Genomic DNA, 19586 nt, shown 5'->3' with positions numbered 1-19586 from the left:
GCTGAGCGGTGAAGACTGCTCTTGAGGAGCGGTGCGGCTCAGGGAAGGGCGGCTGGGTGCCGAGGCCGAGGTCGCCGTTGACCGCACGGTGCTGTAAGAGCGGCGGGAGCGTCTACGGTCGTGCTGGTGCCAGCCTCGAGATCTGGACCTCGATGATGACGAGGAGCAGTACTCGACCGAGGTGTTGCTCTCGTAGTCATCCCGGCGGTCGTAGCTATGACGCTTCAGTGTCGGTAACACTCATGGGGAGCTCCGAGCATGGTGTCTGGCGGAGCGGACACTCGAACCTGAATGTCTGTGCCGGTGGTGTCGGGATCTGCTCCTGTAGCTCTGAGTCGAGGAGGAGCATCGACACTGCTTGTCTCGGTGCCTGTGCCCCTGGTGGGGAGTGGAGGACCTTTGAGACTCCCACGCGGGCGAGTCAGCCAGTTTGACTGGAGTGGAGGGCTGACGCGAGCTATGTGAGGACCTCATCGAACAGGGCACACGGTCCTCGGAGCACGGACTGTGTCTTGACGGGGAGGGCGGGTGTGGGCCCAACGGTGGCTTCCCTTGGGACCGGGGGCCCATCTCAGGCGGCGCACCCGGCACTGGGAGGGAGAGGATGTCATGCGCAGCCTGTGCAGTCTCCAGCATCGATGGCATTCTCACCACGGGACAGGCACGCGCAAACGGGACCAGGCTACTCCACTCAGTGCGAGTTGGAGGTCTGGGTCCCGAGGGGGATCGTGGGCTGCCCAACTCGGGTCCGGCCTCACCCCGGTCCTTTTGTCGGCACCGCTGAGTCTTTCCTTGCTTTTTAGCGGGTGACCGGTGCCGGCTGGTGGAGGGAGCCTCGCTCTGCACCGAGGACGTGGTGCCCGGTGCCGGGTCCGGTCGGCGCGCCGGTGCCAACGGAGATTCCATTAGCAGGGCCCGGAGCCAGATCTCTCTCTCATGTTTAGTTCGAGGCTTGAACGATCTACAGATTTTACAGCGATCCGTTATGTGGGTCTCACCCAAGCAGTGAAGACACTGAGTGTGCGGGTCGCTTTTTGGCATAGATCGGCGACAGGAGTCGCACAACTTGAAGCCTGGGGTAAGGGGCATGCCCCGCACCAGGCAACTAACTAAAGAAGTTATCCAACTATGGAGAAGATGAGTACTACTAAGGCTACTAGAAGAGCTACAGCAAGGCTGGAGCACAAAGTTCCGATTACCTTCACTGGTGGCAAGAAGGAACGGAGGGTGGGGGGAGTGCGCAGCTCCCCTTATAGCGCAATATAGAGGTGCCACTCCAGGGGTCGTAGCGGTGCTCCTCTCCTACAGGTACTGCTAAGGGAAAAACTTCCAGTACCGGTGCACTTGGTGAGCATGCACACCTACTGTGGCCTTGGCTACACTCGCGCTTCACAGCGCTGCTGCAGCAGTGCTGAGAAGTCCTGAGTGTAGCCAAGGCCTCAGGAATACACAGGAGCAATCACTCGAAGAAGAAAGGTCTTGGGAATTCCTTCCTGTGCAGTACCCTCAAGTGCGCCTTTCTGGGTTCTCAAAAGGGTATTTTCTGCATATGGGTGATGGCAGCATCTACCCATCCAAGGTCAGAGAGAAGCTGTAACCTTGGGAGTTTAATACAAGCCTGGAGTGGCCAGTATTAATTTTTAGAATCCTTGTGGGCCCCCACCTTCTGCACTCGAAGTGCCAAAGTGGGGAATCAGCCTTGACACACCCCTAGAGTGGAACACCCATAGGGACACTATTCAAAGAAGAACTCTCACATCTGTACTATTCTATCAAAATATTGTAGCTATGTTGGTCCCAGGATATTACAGAGACAAGGTGTGTGAGGTAACATCTTTTATTGGACCAAATTAAGAGTTAGGAGACCTGGTTTTTACTTCCAGATGTTCCATTAAAACTTATTTGTACTCTTAGGCACCTTATTGAGGTGGTCTGATCAAAAGCCCATTGAAATAAATTGAAAGACTCCCACGGACCTCAATGGGCTTTGGATCAAGCTCTTATATGATGGCAGCATGATCAATCAACAAGAATATGCTGACTTTTAAGATATTAAATTTGTTTTCTATAGATTCCAAGCTGTACACGTGAGCCTGACATACTTAAAATGAGTGAACTTGTGTGGCAAGTGGGCTTTCTCCAATTTACCTAGCTCCCGACAAAATATAACTCAATTATAGTAATTATTACAAGATTTACTGACAAAAAAGTTGCTATAAAGACATTCTTATAATTGTTGCATGTTATTGTCAAGCTAAAGTAGTCACTGTACATTTAAACACTCTAGAAGAGCATGACCAGCAGTCAGATGAAAAACTACAAATTAAATATTTGTTTTTATACAAAACAAAAAGGAGAATGTTTAAATCAATAAGGGTGAATATGTCAGTGCAGCCGTAGGGCAACAGTTACTCATGCACTGACAATTTATTCTGGTTTTATAAGCCAATTTACTCCACTGTCATGATAAATGAATTGTTACCATAGCAACTTCCATAGTAGATACTTAGATTGTCACTGAAATACTATCCACCTTCTTAAATGCACATTATTTCATGGCACTCTGAAAATGGTGTTTTAAAAAGAATTTTTATGAACCTGTTTTTTTTTTTTTTTAAATAAAAACTCAAGTGTTTTTTGTCAATGTTTTTCGTCTGACAGTACATACACAGAAGAGGCATCATTTGGAACTGTGCATGTCAAATCATGATGATTTCCCACCATTTTAGATTAAACTGAATTTTGTTTTTACTGCAGGTGTCTGCGTAACCCACACACATAACAACTGGAATGATATGGAAAGAGAAGAAATCAGCATCGTGAGAGTTGTGAGCAGCAGCAGCACAGCAAAGTCCGTCATTGCACCTGTTGAAAACTCAACCGGCTGTATTTAAGACCTCGTCCAAAGCCCATTGACTTCAGTTTGCTTTGACAATTACTGCAAGGGTTCTGGACACTACTAGTCTATTATGCCACCCTATGTGTGCATGGCAAGTCGCTGAACGCAATTAGCAGCATGTAACACCACCACAAAAACATTCTTTCCAGCAGCTCTGGATTTCCATCGGAACATGCAGAGCTCCAGAATTAGTATGTGTTAACCAGCTGCCTATTTCAGGGCAGTTCAGACACAACTTTTTCATGTGCCAGACACCAGTATTTATCAATCCTGGAGTAAGATGTGCTTAAATAAAGATCAGCCTCCATGAGGAGGGCCCTCAAATGGATGTCTCGCTTTTTCTGAGTACTGGGACAAAAGTTCTTACAGATGCGACACTTCTTCACCTGTGCTTCCCCCGTGCTTCCCCCAAGCATTTGAGGCAGCTGCTATGGGAGTCATTAACAGGCATAGGCCTGTTACAGTCAGAGCAGGGCTTAAAACCCAGAGACTCGGGCAAAGTCCCCACTGGGACTCTAACTACACTACTCTACTTACTAACTACTGTAAAACTATTTACCAGGCCTTAAGGCTCAAAGACTGAAGTAGAAGAACCACTAGCCCTTGCGAGACAAGGGAAAGGCGCTCCGACTAACCACCATGGGTGGTAAGAAGGAACTGAGTGTACGGCTGATGGCACTAATATACCGATGCATGGGCACGGCACTCAGGAGGGCACTACAGTCGACCCTACAGATACCGCTAAGGCAAAAATCTCCGACAGCCACACACATGGGCACACGCACGCCTAGAATGGAATCGACATGAGTAAGCACTTGAAGAAATCACAGCTCCCGATAAAAATGAATTCATCTTCAGATTCAAAGTTTTATACAGCGACATATCTTGTTTTTAAAAAATTCTCAGTTTACATACAATTGCTCAGTCACAGAATGATTTCAAAGGATTTTTCAGTGTGACGGGCATGTGGCATTTATTTAAGGCTGATTCCCCATTCTGGCACTTTGAGTGCAGAAGGTGGGGGCCCGCAAGGATTCTAAAAATTAATTCTGGCCACTCCCAGCTGGTATTAAATCCCAAGGTCACAGCTTCTCTCTGACCTTGGATGGGTAGATGCTGCCACCGCCCAAATACAAAACCACTTGAAACCCAGGAAGGTGCACTTGGGAATTCCTTTCTGTGGGGTACCCTCAAGCCCTTTCACCATCCCCCTCCAGGGAAGAGATGAGAAAGGAAAACAAAGAAATCAGCTGTTGCCACCATCTAACTAAAAAACATGTGCACAAACCTTTTAAGACACAAAAGTCCAAATCCTGTTCTTAAAAAAGGTAAATTTTATTAAAAACAAAAAGAAAGAAAATACATTTGAAAACTCAGGCTATTGCTACATTTTTAAAAGAGCAATTCCAAAAATTAAGCACCCAAAATAGTTTTCTGGGGGTTCAGCTTAAAGGTTACAAGCAACAAAAGCATCTGGGGTTAGCACAGAGGAATCCAAAAGCCATATGAAATAAACAAAATAAACCTAATAGCATCTTCCTACACATTTTCTGATCTACCTACATATCTGGGTTCCAAATCTAGGTATAATTCTGATGATTTTTATACCTGGCTTCAGCTTCTCACAGCATAACTGCTGCCATGTTCCCCTCTTCCCGGAGAACCACAATACACAGACAAAGGGAAGTTTTCCCCCCCAAGTTCTAGCTTTCCCATTGGCTCTTTTGGTCAGTTGCCCACTCACTTCCCTTTACCTATGCATGCAGCAGACTTTTTAACCCTTTACAGGTAAAGCAAGTAGAGAACAGCTATCAAGAGGGATTCTATAGCTAACTGGCGGTCTGGGTGTCCACAAAAGGGAGCTAACCACCCCTCCCCCCTCATTTATCAGCATGTTTATGCAGGAAGTGCTGAATGTTTCAAATTCAAATTCTTACTACCGTGCCTAGGTATTGAGGAACCAAGGTAGCCTTAGATATTCAATCCATGACATCACATCTGCAATCAGGGCTCTCCAAGCTAAATGGATTTATTTTTAAAAGAAGAGTTTATGTTCCATTTTGGGAAAGTGCAGGGTAAAACCATATGACAGAAACAGCATTTTTTTACATATTTAATCAGTGAACTGTATCAGAGATTACTATTCATGACAGCGTAAGGACCTGATCCAGCTCCCATTGCAATCAGCAGCAAACTTCCATTGATTTCAATGGGAGCAGATACAGGCCATAATGCAGTTAATTTGTTTCATCTACATTACCTTATAATGAGCTTTGACTGAATGTACAAATATGGTATCTTCTGTGCTGATCTTTTATTAGATATTACGATTAAAATGGAGAAGAAATTGACAGGCTGAAACGTAAAAACAGGTATTTATTTCAATTTCGCAGTAAGAAAACGTGAAGAAGCTGTATATTTAACAATCCGTAGTTATTGCTGACAGTGTTATTATCCAGGCATATTTCATGACAGTGGTGCTTACTAAGGCAGTAAAAAGAAAGACAATAAAAGGACCCAGCTCATGAGATTTCTGTGATCACGTGGAGTTTTGTTTTAAGGGAGCACAGGACACCTCTAGCACTAAGTTGCCTTGTGGTGAGATTTCTAAATCAACATTACGAGAGTAAATAAATGCCATAAAATTTGATTTTTTTTGGCTTTGTTTAAATAGTTTTCATTGTACTAAAAATGCCACAAGACTGTCATTCTTTTACCATATATTTTCTGGCTATATCAGTCTGACTGCTTTAAATAACTGAAATTATGGAGCTTCATGAACATGACCAACTACACTGGAAACCAAACACCACAGCAATGAGATCAGTTTTCAAGGAGACAATGCTATGGTGAAGGATAAAAAATATGCACAATCACAAATATTCAAATGTGTAAGTTTGCTTGCTTTGTTATATTATTTACTCAGTGAAGAAGGCCGGAAATTATTAGAAAAATCAGCCTATTTAAATATACATGAATATTGGACATTCTAGTTTGTGGCTAGTATATATAATATATACAAAGCACAGATAGCTAACTAGAAAAAGTCCTTATACCAACTATGCAGTCCTGATGGTGATCAAGAAAATGGGCATTTACAATACAATTTTTCCTGTATTGAGGGTCCTCCAGAAAGCATTGTGAATAATGGGTATGAACAGTATCTGCAAGTAAGATTTCTAGCTCTGCACTTGAAAAGCCAAATGTTTGGCATGCCCATTTCATGCTTCTCCATTGCATGAAATGGACAAGAAGGGAAAGAGACAAGCAGATGATAGGAAGCAGCCTGTGCAAATAAAAGACTTTGTCCATTGATGAAAACATATGTATTTACTGTGCATCCAGTAATTTAACTTTCAGCTATTTTATTATTAAAATACATACAGGTCAAAACTCCATGGAGAGGCAGAGGTTTCAAGATTTCATAAAGCGCAGATCACTGATCCTGATAGGTCCCTGAAAATAATCTATACAAGGACTTTTCAATCCAACACTAACCCAAATTAATGCTCAAGAGATGCTACTAGTTACACACCATAGGATGGCAATGAATTGTGTTTCATATGGTAACACCTGTTGAAGACTGAAAAGAACAAAACAGAAGAGGTTTGCCTGTTTGGGCATTTCATTGCTCAACCTTTTTGTTTTTAAAATACAGTTTTTCTCAACGTTAACAGACAAAAAATGAACACAGCTGTTTTTATTAATATTAGCATATCAGCTATTGTGTATGAACAATGACATATTTCTTTGTTTTTCTACTTGCAAACTTAACTTAAAGACATCTCTCTACAGTACATAGCAAAGATCAAGTTATGAATGACCTGGCACAGGTGTGCTAGTGTAGGAACAGAGCACGCTGAAACTTTTGTCCAAAGTAGGCCCCAGGTAGGACAGCCATTACATGATTAGCTGTGCTGAGGAGCAGGAAGGGCAGCTAACATTGCCAGCAGGCTCCAGTAGTCCCCTAGGCTGCAGGTCTCAGCGGGCAATGGTGCTCTTGTGACCCACTGCTCTAGAACAATTTTAGCTACATCTTTTCCAAGATGCATCACGTCCTGCTGCCTAGTGTGCTTTCCACAATTCCAAGCCTGCAGCCACCAATATTTAGGCTAATATTCTCCCTAACACAGCTCACTTTCCTATGAGCTATAGCCAAGCTCCAAATGAGCCAGCATAGTCCATCGAGAGAAACAGTCTGATTTTTAAAGTTGTATAAAAAAAGATTTGCATGATGGAGTTCCTGTAGTCTACTGAATACAAAGTATTCTTTTAAAGGGAAATAGGTAAGTCAACAACACACAGTAACTTCTTGGATTCCAACTTTCATCTCTTGCCTTGAAAATGTTTCAGTTTTGTTTGTTTAAACCATCTCCCTCCTCCCCCAGAAACAATATATATATGAAAGTACAATAACCCCACAAAAGGAAGATCTTTCCGAGTTAAGGCTGCAACATTAGGATGACCATATTGGTCATAGGCCAGGAGTCTCAAGATAGTGTGAAATGTTACAAATTAGTTTTACTGTATACACATCCTAGGCAGAATGGGATGATTTGAGACAGGAGTGACCAAATTCTGCAACGTTAAAGGCTGGGCTGGCAATATGTGTACCTAATTTACATATATGCTCAGTCACTGTGATGTTTTAAAATTACCATTTTACTCACCAATCCAAAAAGATTACTTGTCACAGGCAAAGAGAAGAATTTTGCAAGGATGATTTATATAGTTTTAAAATCAAGGACACTCGCTAACATAGTATCTGTATTTTCCCTTTTCCCCCTTGATAGGTGAAGAGAAATTGTTGATTGAGCTTATCAACAAACAAAAAGCCAAGGCATTCACAAAGCCTTTGTAGAGAAATGTCAGAAGTGAGTTGCGGCCTGTTACAATCATTAGTCCACCAGTTTTCTTTCATATTTTAAATACAGCGAAATGGAGGGCAGCCATAGACCACATTCTGACTCTTGGACCACACCCTTGGGCACTTATTTTAAGCCTAGATTTTCAGCCATATCTTGCAAAATCCTTGGCATGTTTTGCTGCTGTTAAATTATGTAGCCAGTAGTAAATAGTTCTGAACCAAAGTAGAAACTGTATAAATCAACAGATCTGCAAACATTTTGACAACTTTGAAGAGCACTTTACATTTTTCATTAGACCCTTGGCAATTTCACCATCTCTCAAATCTGTTAAGTCTTTGTCTTCTCACTTCCTCTTCTGATAGCTGTTCAGATGGAAACCAAAACCCATAAGGTCGCCTCTCATTGCTATGACTTCCTGCACTAAAACCTGTAAGACAAAATGAAAAGCAAATGTAAACCACTTTTATCCTCTGCTGAGTGCAGAATCATACATATCCTACGATTTAAACAGTGAAAAAACTGTGTAGTGTAGTAAGGTTGTGAGCATTGTATACTTTTTCTGTTTACTATTATTACAAAACCATATTAAAATAATGTTATTGGTTTTGATATATAACAAGGAAGTTTTAATACAGGCAAATAACTTACAACTTGTGGCTGAAATAATTTTACGTAACTCATCTTTTGATTAACACCTTGACCAGTAAAGGAAAGAATCTGAATCATAAATCGCAGCGGAAAAAATAACAGTCATAGAAAAAAAGAAAATATGTAGAACCGAAATAACTAAACAAGAGCAGCAGTTGTCATAACTGAGACCATCCTGTAATGAACTAACTACTGAGTTTGCAGTACTGCCCTCTACTGGACTGAACCAGTTTTGCTCAATTGAGTTACATGGGACCCTATCCGTGCTAACACTAACCATTATGATTATACTCAGATTACCATCGTAACAGAAGATCTTTAATCTTCCTGGAATAGTTTACCATGGAAATATCTTTGAGGGATTTCTGTACAGTTTTTGTTCAATTGCTGTACATGAGAAATTTTTGGTTCAACAGTAAGGAATCTCTTAAATCAGTGCTTAGTTAGCAGATTAATTGGTCCCCTTGGTCTTGGCATTTTAGTATTACTTGATTTCTTAATCGTCTGTACAAATACATTTTAACAAACATGAAATAATTATTGGTCCTTTATATAACTAGGTAAACTTCCAAAATTTACACTGACAAAGCAGATGAAAAAAAATTCCTGCTAGTTTTGGAGCAGTCCCACTACATTAATGTTCATTAAAAATGTATACTTTGAATACAGCAATTACTCTTTAAAAAGCCCAGGACTTCACATTTTTCAGCATCCTTGTTTTATACAGTAACATCTAGACTTTTAAACTATTTACAAGTCCTCAACAGTTACTTTTGGCAAAGCAAGCTTTTTAAGCTTTCAGCTAGTACTACTGTCCAAGATGTGGTGACCCATACCAGATGCACATGTAACTCCATCTTTAGTTGGCAGCAAGCAGATTCAGAAATAAACTACACGTGGCAGTTCAGCTATAGAGAAGCACAGTGAGTAAATTAATCTGAGCAGAAATAGTACACACGAAGACAGAACAGGCTATAGGTGGTTCTCTCTCCTGGCACTGTTAGAAAGAAAGAACCTCCCCCCTCACCACCAACTAAAGAATTCACAGAATTCACATTCCAAGTCACATAATAAGGAAAGCAAGAAAAGATATAAAGGCTGTGCTTAAGTATGACATCAACTGCCTATATTCTAAGAGTCCTTGGGAAAAAAAGGAGAGATTGGCTTTGAATCTAGCTACATACATTATTAAGGATAAAAAAAGTTAGTTCTAAAGATTAAGGAATAGCAATAGTGAATATGAAAAACCAAAACCAAGTAGTGTACTATACATATAGTGGAGTCCATTTTCAGATGTGGGAGTGCTTAGCAACCTTAAATACCAGGGGCCAGTTTGTATAGTACACTGATGGCCTATTTACACTGCAGTGAGTAAGGGAGACTTAGTTATTGACCTCTGACTCAGTTATGTTCTAATTTATAGTATAGACAGGACCTTAATAATGGACAAGTTTACAATTCTATGCAAAGACTGGAAGATGCAGAAGGATTTTTTTTGTCCTTGCAAATAGCTCAAACTCTTAGGAAATGCTGCCAAGCCTAACTAGCTGCTCAGGCACCAGTGGTTAGCTATAATAACATGGGATATTCACAAAAAAACAGAAATGGTTGAAGAATGTTTTAATTCACATTAACATGCAGCAAATCAATATAATGTGCATTGTAACACTTTAACCTCAACATGCCCTTGCACCACATTACTTCTTCAGATTCAGAAACACAATCAGTATTTTCAGATAGAAGCAAAATTAAGTCATATTTAAGAAACATTAAACACAAACACTGCAACTTGTCAATTACTCTTCACCTCACCCGTAAGCACACCCACCATTTTAGAACATGCCACTCTAATTAAGAGCTCCTGTATGTGATGAAATATTGCCATCTCCTTTTTAAATACGTTCCTTTAGAAACAAAGCATCCTTCTTGCTAATGTGAAAAAGCCACCTTCACTCCCCAAAGGCCACGGACTACCTCACAACTTGTACCTCCCCACATCCTTCTGTCAAAATGAGACTGATTGAGAGAAGTTAAGACTGATGACAACATAGCAGTTGTGATGTTATGACCTAAACCGTTTCCATTCTGGATCTGGCCTAATCCCTTCTACCACGTGACCCAAAAGAGAAGGCCCACCTTAATTAGGTGACCAATAGGTGTCGTGCATGGCCAGGAACCCTAAACCATACGTGAAGTAATGTTGCAGCCATCCCGTAAACACACACAAGTAGAAACAGCCATGTGCAGATGTTAGAGAAAAATAATTATTCACTTCAGGAGACTGAACGTTTTGTGAGCATGAACCTTTGATTTCAGGCAGCTAAAAAGCATTACAGATCATTGAATTGAAAGCAGACCACTGACTAGCATACTAAGGGGACTGTATGTTTAAAATTGTTTATGCATTATACAAACTGGCTATGGTTCATTTGAAAAGAAAGAAAACAATTGTCCCAGATGTGGATGCACAATGGCAGTCAGGTTTCTTATACATGTACTGAGCAAGGAAGCTCAATGATGGTTGTAAATACATCTTAAAGGCTTAAATATGCCCGTGCAAAGGGGTTGAAAGAAAAAACCTAGGGTGTGATCTCTAAAGCTTTTAAATCAATATTCCTTAATGAGAGTGTGTCTCAAAAGCTGGACAGACCGAGGTAAAGAATTCTTTAAAAAAAAAAAAAAAACTTGTAAAAAATTGTTAAAATAGCATCAAGTTCATTACTTTGTCATTAATTATGATGTCAAGACCACCATGATGGAAAAGTTTATCAGATTTTGAAACTGAAGCTGTGAGCACCTTAGATTTTTCTCAGCTGAATGGATGGGAAGGTATAGTGAAAGAGTGAGCAGTGGGGGCTTTTCAGAGAATTGTTTGGTTTTACATACTGGTACAATTTGTATGGATTTTTAATTAATATTTTGTTCAGACATCCAGAGTTTGGATGGGCATAAATACATTTAAAATATCAAAAATAGTCAAAGCATGAATAAAATATTAAAACCACTGCATGTAGAGTCAATGTAATAAAGGCCCTGATTGCAAATGACTCTTCATGGGCACACCACAAGGCCACACAGAGACCTACTGAAGTCACTGGAGCTTTGCATGTGAGCAGGGATCCAGCCACACAGTCAACTGCACAACTGGGACTTCAATCGTATTGCAGCTTTAACTAACATTATGACATACTTTTCTAGATTATTGCTACTTTCTGGGAAAAAAAGTTTTTCATTTTCCTTCTTATGTATTACAATAAAACGTTTAACTAAAAATTGGGGTCTTCCAGGATTCTGTTATAGAGTGCCCATGTCCAGTTTCAGTAGCTGGAAGATAAGACAACTACATCAGAGTTAAACAAAAACTGGGCACAGTACTCACAACCCCTTAAAGTCCAGCCCCTATACCATCACCAAAACAAAAAAGAGCTGGTGAAAAAAGTAGGTACATTTGCTCAATTATATAGTGACCCAAAATGAAAGACCTTGAGCCTTGAAGACAGCTTCAGAGACATCCTCCAGGAAAATGTCCTCACTGAGAGAATTCCATATATGAATTACCAGAAACATGAATGCCCTACTCCTGGTCTTATTCAGATAAGAGATAGAGAGCTGAAATGTTCTTGTACACACTGGGGGAGAGGTGGTTGCTCACGCCCCTTGTATTAAGGGTTTTATACGTTATTAGAATACGGCTGGATACTGATTGTCCAAAGCCACATTTTGACTAGCTAGTTGGGCCTTTTTGATGAGGTCATAGTCATGCAACAACTTCTCTGCCCTGGTCTACCCTACAAATGAATGTCGATATAAGTATGTACCTCTGGAGTGTGGAAAATCGATACACCTGAGTGACATAGTTATACCGACCTAAGCCCCAGTGAAGACAGCGCTATGTCAGTAGCAGGGCGTCTCCTGTCAACATAGCTCCCATCTCTCTGAGAGGTGGAGTACCTGCGCTGATAGGAGAAGGTAGCGTCTTCACTAAATGCTACAGCAGATCAGCTACACCAATTAAGATGTTATCATTTAAGCACACCAATAATTCCTTACATTAGGGTTACCATTCGTCCGGATTTACCCGGACATGTCCTCCTTTTTGTGTTAAAAATAGCGTCCGGGGGGGAATTTGTAAATCACTAATAATGTCTGGGATTTCCCCCCCATGCAGAGCAGAGCGAGCCGCTGGGAGGGCTGCAGGAAAGTCAGCCGCTCACATGGGGCTCTGACAGCCAGAGCCCTTCCCCCTGCAGCTTGCTAGGCTGGACTCCGGAGCAGCTGTAGAGCTCCTCCTCCCCGCCCCTCCCTCCCTGCATTCTGAGCCGGCTGGCCTGTCGGGCCTTTTGCATTGGGCCTGGGCAGCTCCTCCTCCCCTGCAGCCCAGCGCCCCGCTCCGGCAGCACTGTGCAGGGGCAGGGACCGGGTTGTGTGTTGCGCTGGGGAGCGCAGCCACGTGTCCGGCTCCGCACAGAACCCAACGCCATGTTCTGAGCGGCAGGGTAAGGGGGCCAGGGGGCAGGAGAAGGGGCAGGGAGATTTTGGAGGGGGCAGTCAAGAGACGGGGGGGGGGTCGGGAGTTCGGGGGGGGCTTTTTACGGGGGGTGGAGAAGGTTTTGGGCAGTCAGGATACAGGTAGGGGGTAGGGTCCTGGGGGGCAGTTTGGGGGGGGGTCTTAGGAGGGGGCAGTTAGGGGACAAGGAACAGGGAGGCTCTCTTAATGGCTCTCCATGCGTCTCTGGACCCTCTCAGCTGTCGGGCTTGGACGGAAACATTGCCTGAGGGTAGTGAGAGAATGGGTTATCGGTGAGGTGGGGGTGGGCGTGAGCCCGGTCAATAGGGGCAACCCCTACCAAGATCTGAGCCTTTTCTCACACGCCCGTTAGAGCTCGACATTATGCTGTTTGGGACCCCTCTTTGAGGAAAGCCTCTGGATTGCAAGTCCAACCGCTACCTCCTCGTGGTGAGAGTCGGTAACTGGCTTGGATAGCCAGGCGGATTGCGGAGGACGAACCCACATCCCACATTCAGTGGGGTGTGGGATGGGGTTGGGCAGCCCCATATGGTGCCACATGGATGCCCCCCAGGTACGGGTAGCCTCCCCCAGGTACGGGTTGACTCCCCCTGGTAAGGGTTAGATTCCCCCTGGTAAGGGTAGTCTCCCCCAGGCACGGGTTAGTTTCCCCCTGGAAAGGGTTAGTTTCCCCCTGAGAAGGGTAAATCTTTTAGCTATGGAAAAAAGTAATTTATATTTTTATACCGGATTGGCGCTGGACCGGGTTAATAACGCCCCCGCTGTTGGCTTTGATGCCCCGGCTGACAGTGTTAAATATATTAGGGGTGTGATCAGGGTCGCTGGACCAATGGATAAAATGGTGTGGACTATAATGAAGTCTCATGAGCATGAGAGTAAGAATCAAGTCCTCCCAGTGGAGCATGGAGAGGAGGTAGAGGAGAATGTTTGTGATGATCATGGTGAGGAGATTTTATCTATCTTACCGATGGTTTTTACAAGGGACACTTTTAATGATTTAACTATGGACAGTTTTAATCCAGATTTTAAGTATTTAAGTACATTTGATGATCCATATGTTAGGGAATCAAGTACTGATTTTAATAGGGATCGTAATAAGGATCTTAACAGTACTGGTAGTAATATAAATATATTAGAAAGTAGTTCGTGGAAGGATGGGGTTTTTTATTTAGAGTATCCCGTTGATAGTTTTAATTGTCCAATATGTCCCCAGATATTACCAACATTTGGTAAATGGGCCAAACACATTAATGTGGTTCATAAAAGTAAAGCCATACGAGTTGTATGTAGTAAATGTGGAAAATCTTCTCAATATCATAATATAGCTTGCCACTACCCCAGGTGCATACCCAAGAAGGCGGATACCCCAATGAAGAGCCATACGTGCTCGGTCTGTGGGCTTGGTTTTCATACTAGATCTGGATTGAGCCAACACTGTAGACATAGACACCCTGCTGTGAGGAATGAGCAAAGAAAAGAAGATATGGCTGCTAAAAGTAAGATCAAAGAGGGATCGACTAGATCTCGTATATGGACTAAAGATGAGATTGCGCAGCTTATACAGTTGGAAAGGAAATATATTGGGAAAAGGAATATAAATAAATGTATTGAGAGCGAGATGAGGACCAAAACGAATAAACAAATATCAGATAAAAGACGAGAATTAGCAAAGAAGAAGTTAGTGGTAACAGGAGATAGGGAGGAAGTGACTGAGGTAGAGGACATTAGAGTAAATATATTAGAAATTCCGCCCCCAAGAGAGAGGATTTTCCCACTAAAAGGACATCCAGAAGTGGATTTAGTGGAGAAAATATGTAAACGGGGAAAACAAAGTAGGGAGGGAAGAGAAATAATAAATAGTTTAGGGGAAATTGAAGGATTATTAAAGGAGGATTTAACAAAAGCTCTCGGATGGGCAATGTTGGAAAAATTATGTTATTCATTAGTAGAGGGACAGGACCCTAGAAATGAAAGTCAAATAGAGTTGAGGAATAAAGGAAAAGGGAAGATTAGAAAGGAGGGGAGAAGGAAGCAATTTAATGCAATTAGGAGATATGCTACAAAGAAAGCTAAGTATAAATTCTATCAACAATTATTTGATAAGGATAGAAGAAGATTGACTCGCATTATAATGGGAGAGCCAGATAAGGCTAAGTGTGCTATCCCTATGAAAGAAATTGAGGAATACTATGTAAATATTTTGGGAACAATTGGACATGGTAATATGATAGGGTGGCCATCATCCACAGAGAATGCGGATAATGATATATTAATGAGTCCGATCTCTGTGGATGAGATTAGAATAGCTTTAACAGAAATAAGAAAAGATAGTGCTCCTGGCCCAGATAAAGTAAAAGTGAGCAATTTGTGGGATATTTTTAATTTAGACTCCTTAATACTTACAAAAATTTTTAATATATGGTTTCTAAATAGACAGGTACCAGATGAATTTAAGAAAAATAGAACGATTTTAATACCAAAGACACAAGATGAGGAGGAAATGAAGAAGTTAACATCTTGGAGACCATTGACAATTGGGTCAGTTTGGATTAGAAACTATACCAAAATATTAGCAAAAAGACTGGTGGAAACAGTTAAGATATGTAGTAGACAAAAAGGATTTATATCCGCCCCTGGGTGTGAGGAAAATATAGCTATATTAGATAATTTGATTAAAGGGGCTAAACGAAATGGGAATGAAATTGCAATAGTGTTCGTAGATCTGGCTAAAGCATTTGATTCTGTGGGACACGGACATATATTAGCCGGGTTGAGAAGATTTGGTATAGATGAACATTTTATAGATATTATTAGGGACCTTTATGATAATTGCACAACTAGGGTATGGGTGGGTGATGAAGCTACTGAGTCTATTTTAATTAGGAGGGGGGTCAAGCAGGGTGACCCGTTGTCCCCAATTTTGTTTAATATTGCTATGGATCCCCTTTTAACTAGATTAGAAGTAGAAGGAAGTGGTTTTTATGTTAAGGGTAATAGTGTCACGTCATTGGCTTTTGCCGATGATGTGGCAATTTTAAGTAGCTCATATAAAGGAATGATCAAAAATTTGGGTATCTTAGAGGAGTTTTGTAAAAATACTAATCTCTCTGTTAATGTGAAGAAAATGAAAGGCTTTCATATTTTAACTAAACATAAAACCTATGTAGTTAATCCTAAGGATAATTGGCAGATAGGGTCAGAGAAGATTGAATATGTTCAACCAGGGGATTTTGAAAAATATTTAGGGGCTAGAATAGATCCCTGGATAGGTGTAGGGGGACCGGTACTTAAAGAAAAATTGAAAGATTGGAGTGAGAATTTAATTAAGGCCCCATTAAAACCGGCCCAAAAAATATTAATTTTACAGACATACATCTTACCGAAGCTATTTTATAATCTTCTTTTAATAGAACCCCCTTTTAATCTTTTAGACGATCTTGATGTGTTAGTTAGAAAAATAGTTAAAGAGATTTTACATTTACCTCAGTGTACCACAGATGGGATATTTTATTCTAGAGGTAGGGATGGTGGTTTAGCTCTCACTAAGTTTAGTGTGCAAATCCCAAATATGTTAATTCGTAAATGGAGGAGACATATTGTCTCGAGAGATGATTGGATGGACCTATCTTATCTATATGCAGGAGAAAATCTTGTGGATAAAATATTGTCATTTAGTGCAGTAACATCTCATCCCAAGAAATGGAGGGAAGAGGAATTTTTAAGATGGTCGGAACTGAGATGTCAGGGAATAGGGATAAAATATTTTAAAAATGATTTAATTAGTAATTCGATTTTTAGAAACTCTAGTAAAGTTAAATCGTCAACGTATATCGCAGCATTGCAGCTTAGGGCAAATATTTATCCTACTAGGGAGACATTAGCAAGAGGAAGAGGAGGTGTGAATGCTCTTTGTAGATGGTGCGGTAAAGTGCGGGAGACTGTTCCCCATATCTCAGGACAATGTTATAAGACTAAGAATGCTAGGATAAAAAGGCATAATAGAGTAGTGGCTGCAGTTGTAGATAAGGTTGGTAAATTAGGGTGGAAGGCAATGATAGAGCCCCATTTGAGAAATAGTAAGGGTGAGTTAAGAAAGCCGGATATTATATTTATAAAAGGAGATACAGCAGTGGTGGTTGATGTTACAGTGCGATGGGAGGATAATGCCGGAAGTTTGGAACAAGCCCACAGTGAGAAGGTGGCTTATTATCTTGAGTTAGAGGAAGAAATTAAAAACTTAACGGGAGGTAAAAATATCCACTTCTTTGGTTTTGTGCTTGGGGCGCGTGGCAAGTGGAGTGAAGGTAATAATGATTTGTTACAATTATTGGGAATGGACAGAAGTAAAAATTTTAAGGAGAGTATATGTAGACTTGTTTTATATTCCACTATTGGTATGATGGCTATATTCAGTGACAGGTAAAGATCCCGGAGTTTCCATTCCATGTATCTTGCCAAAACTAAATTTTAGCTATTTTGGTTTCCATGCTCTAAATTTTCAAATTTTTAATATTGTTTTGAACATTAACATATTTAGTGTTATTTAATATCTGCCCTTCAATAGAATGGTTTTAACTATATAATAAATACTTATTAATGGATGAAATTCCAATTTAAATTATTAGTTTTTTTTTTTTTTTTAACTACTGGATGTGGATGCGGACTGGCCGCGTATAGTAACCAGGAAAGGGCAGGTAGTCACGCCTGTACATAAATAGGGGGTGGGGTTCTGGAGGGCAGTTAGGAGCAGGGGCCCCAGGAGGGGGCAGTCAGGGGACAAGGAGCGGGGGGGTGTGTTTGGGAGTTCTGGGGGGGGCTGTCAGGGGGGAGGGGTGGGGAGAGGGATCGGAGCAGTCAGGGGACAGGGAGCAGAGGGGTTTAGATGGGTTGGTAGTTCTGGGGGGGGCTGTCAGGGGACAAAGAGCAGGGAGGATTGGGAGTTCGGGGGGGGGCTGTCAGGGGGTGGGGAGTGGTTGGATGGGGCGTGGGAGTCCCAGGGGTCTGTCTGGGGGTGAGGGTGTGGATAAGGGTTGGGGCAATCAGGGTACAGGTAGGGGTAGGCTCCTAGGGGGCCAGTTAGGATGGGGAGAGGGTCTCAGGAGGGGGCAGTCAGGGGACAAGGGGCAGGGAGACTTAGGTAGGGGGTGGAGTCCTGGGGGGCAGTTAGGGGCAGGGGTCCCAGGAGGGGGCAGTCAGGGGACAAGGAACGGGGGAGGGTTGCGGGTTCTGAGGGGGGCGGGAAGTGGGAGGGGCAGGGGCGGGGCTAGGGCAGGACGGGGGCGGGGCTCCTCCCGTCCTCTTTTTTGCTTGCTGAAATATGGTAACCCTACTTACATACAGAGGAAATGTTAAGGCAGGGAAGGGACAAGATAAGAAAACTTAGGAGAGAGCAGTAAAAAGAGGCAATTGAGTGGGGGATGTTTCCACTTGAGGCTAAAGGAAAAAAGTGACAGTTTAAACTGCCTTCTTTGCCAAAATAACAAGTTACCCCTTTGGTCACTTTTAATCCACTGTGTACTATAAAAGATGAACTAGAATATTTTCAGTAGTGCAAAAGATTATTTGCAAACCACAGTATGCTGAAAGTGGTGGGTAATTCAGAAACTGCTGCCAAAAAGGGCACCTGGATTTCTGAGTAAAAAATCAGGTTGCAAACATCCAAATAATCCACAAAAATGTAAAAGTAATTGAAGGGATAAATTCTTAGGACCAGATTTCTGAAAGCATTTGGGCATTACTGGGCTCAATGTTGCAACACCCAACTGATTTAGGAGTCTAAATTTCATTTTCAAAAGTGATTTGGGCACTTAGATTGTCAATAGAATTTGGACTCAAGTGTCTAAATCCCTTCTGAAAAATGATATTTAGACTCCTAAATCAGTTAAGTGTTGCAACACTGAGCACAGCAATGCCTAAATACCTTTAGAAATGCCTTAGCCACTTAATTCTTGCCTACAACTAGAGAATTTTACAAGAAAAAAATTCCACCAGAGCTACCAGTGTTTCAACCGAACCTGTACAAATAAGAGCCCAATGTATAGATAAAGCTGTGGCAGCTTTTGGCATTTTATCACCATGTTAAGTAAATCTGCTTTTCAGCCATTAGCTACCTCTCCTGCAGTCCAGCTACTGTAATGAAGCACACAATTCTGAATCTACTATTTTTTCACAGAAATGATCATGTAACATATGTGTTGAGGATACTGCAGGTACACCCCATGCAATGACTACCTGGCATGTCAGACATCAAAAAGTGGTTAATTAACATATATGAAGACAATCTTCAGATATTGTATGTTACAAAATCATTTTTAAATAAAAAATAATTACTATCATCCAGGGTAATATTTAGAGAAGAAATCATTTGCATGGCAGCATAAAAGGAGCTTTGAGGGAGGCATGCTAAAAAACCTTGATGGCTGAACTTGGATGACATTTTTATTAGTAACAAAAAATAATGCTGTTATTCAAAGTTACTTAAATCAGAGAATAAGATATAATGTAGAAAACTAAAATTTTATGCAGAAATATAATTTGTTGGTATTAACGGAAGTTGTTAAAACAAAAAAAAATAGAAACACAAAAACTCAGGAGGTTACAGAGGTTATCAGCTTATTTCATTTTAACAATAATAAATTCAATT

At 41.6% G+C, this 19586-nt stretch overlaps 1 protein-coding gene across 7 annotated transcripts in view; it reads right to left on the bottom strand.

Moving 5' to 3' along the window:
* Window positions 1-5255: 5255 nt before the first annotated feature.
* Window positions 5256-19586, bottom strand: part of RHBDD1 (rhomboid domain containing 1) — a 100458-nt gene continuing 86127 nt past the window's right edge. For 5 of the 7 annotated variants that reach the window (XM_054039519.1, XM_054039526.1, XM_054039521.1 and 2 more), the window contains one exon: window positions 5256-8194. In XM_054039519.1, the coding sequence (XP_053895494.1) occupies window positions 8076-8194 (119 nt within the window). In that variant the 3' untranslated portion in view covers window positions 5256-8075. The remainder of the gene's footprint in view (window positions 8195-19586) is intronic. The other 2 variants (XM_054039523.1, XR_008446174.1) reach the window with 2 other exon arrangements.

This window comes from Malaclemys terrapin, chromosome 9 (assembly GCF_027887155.1).
Source record: "Malaclemys terrapin pileata isolate rMalTer1 chromosome 9, rMalTer1.hap1, whole genome shotgun sequence".
NCBI classification, from domain to species: Eukaryota; Metazoa; Chordata; order Testudines; family Emydidae; genus Malaclemys; species Malaclemys terrapin.
The sequence above is the reverse complement of the archived record's forward strand: the minus strand, read 5'-3'. Positions and strand labels throughout refer to the sequence as shown.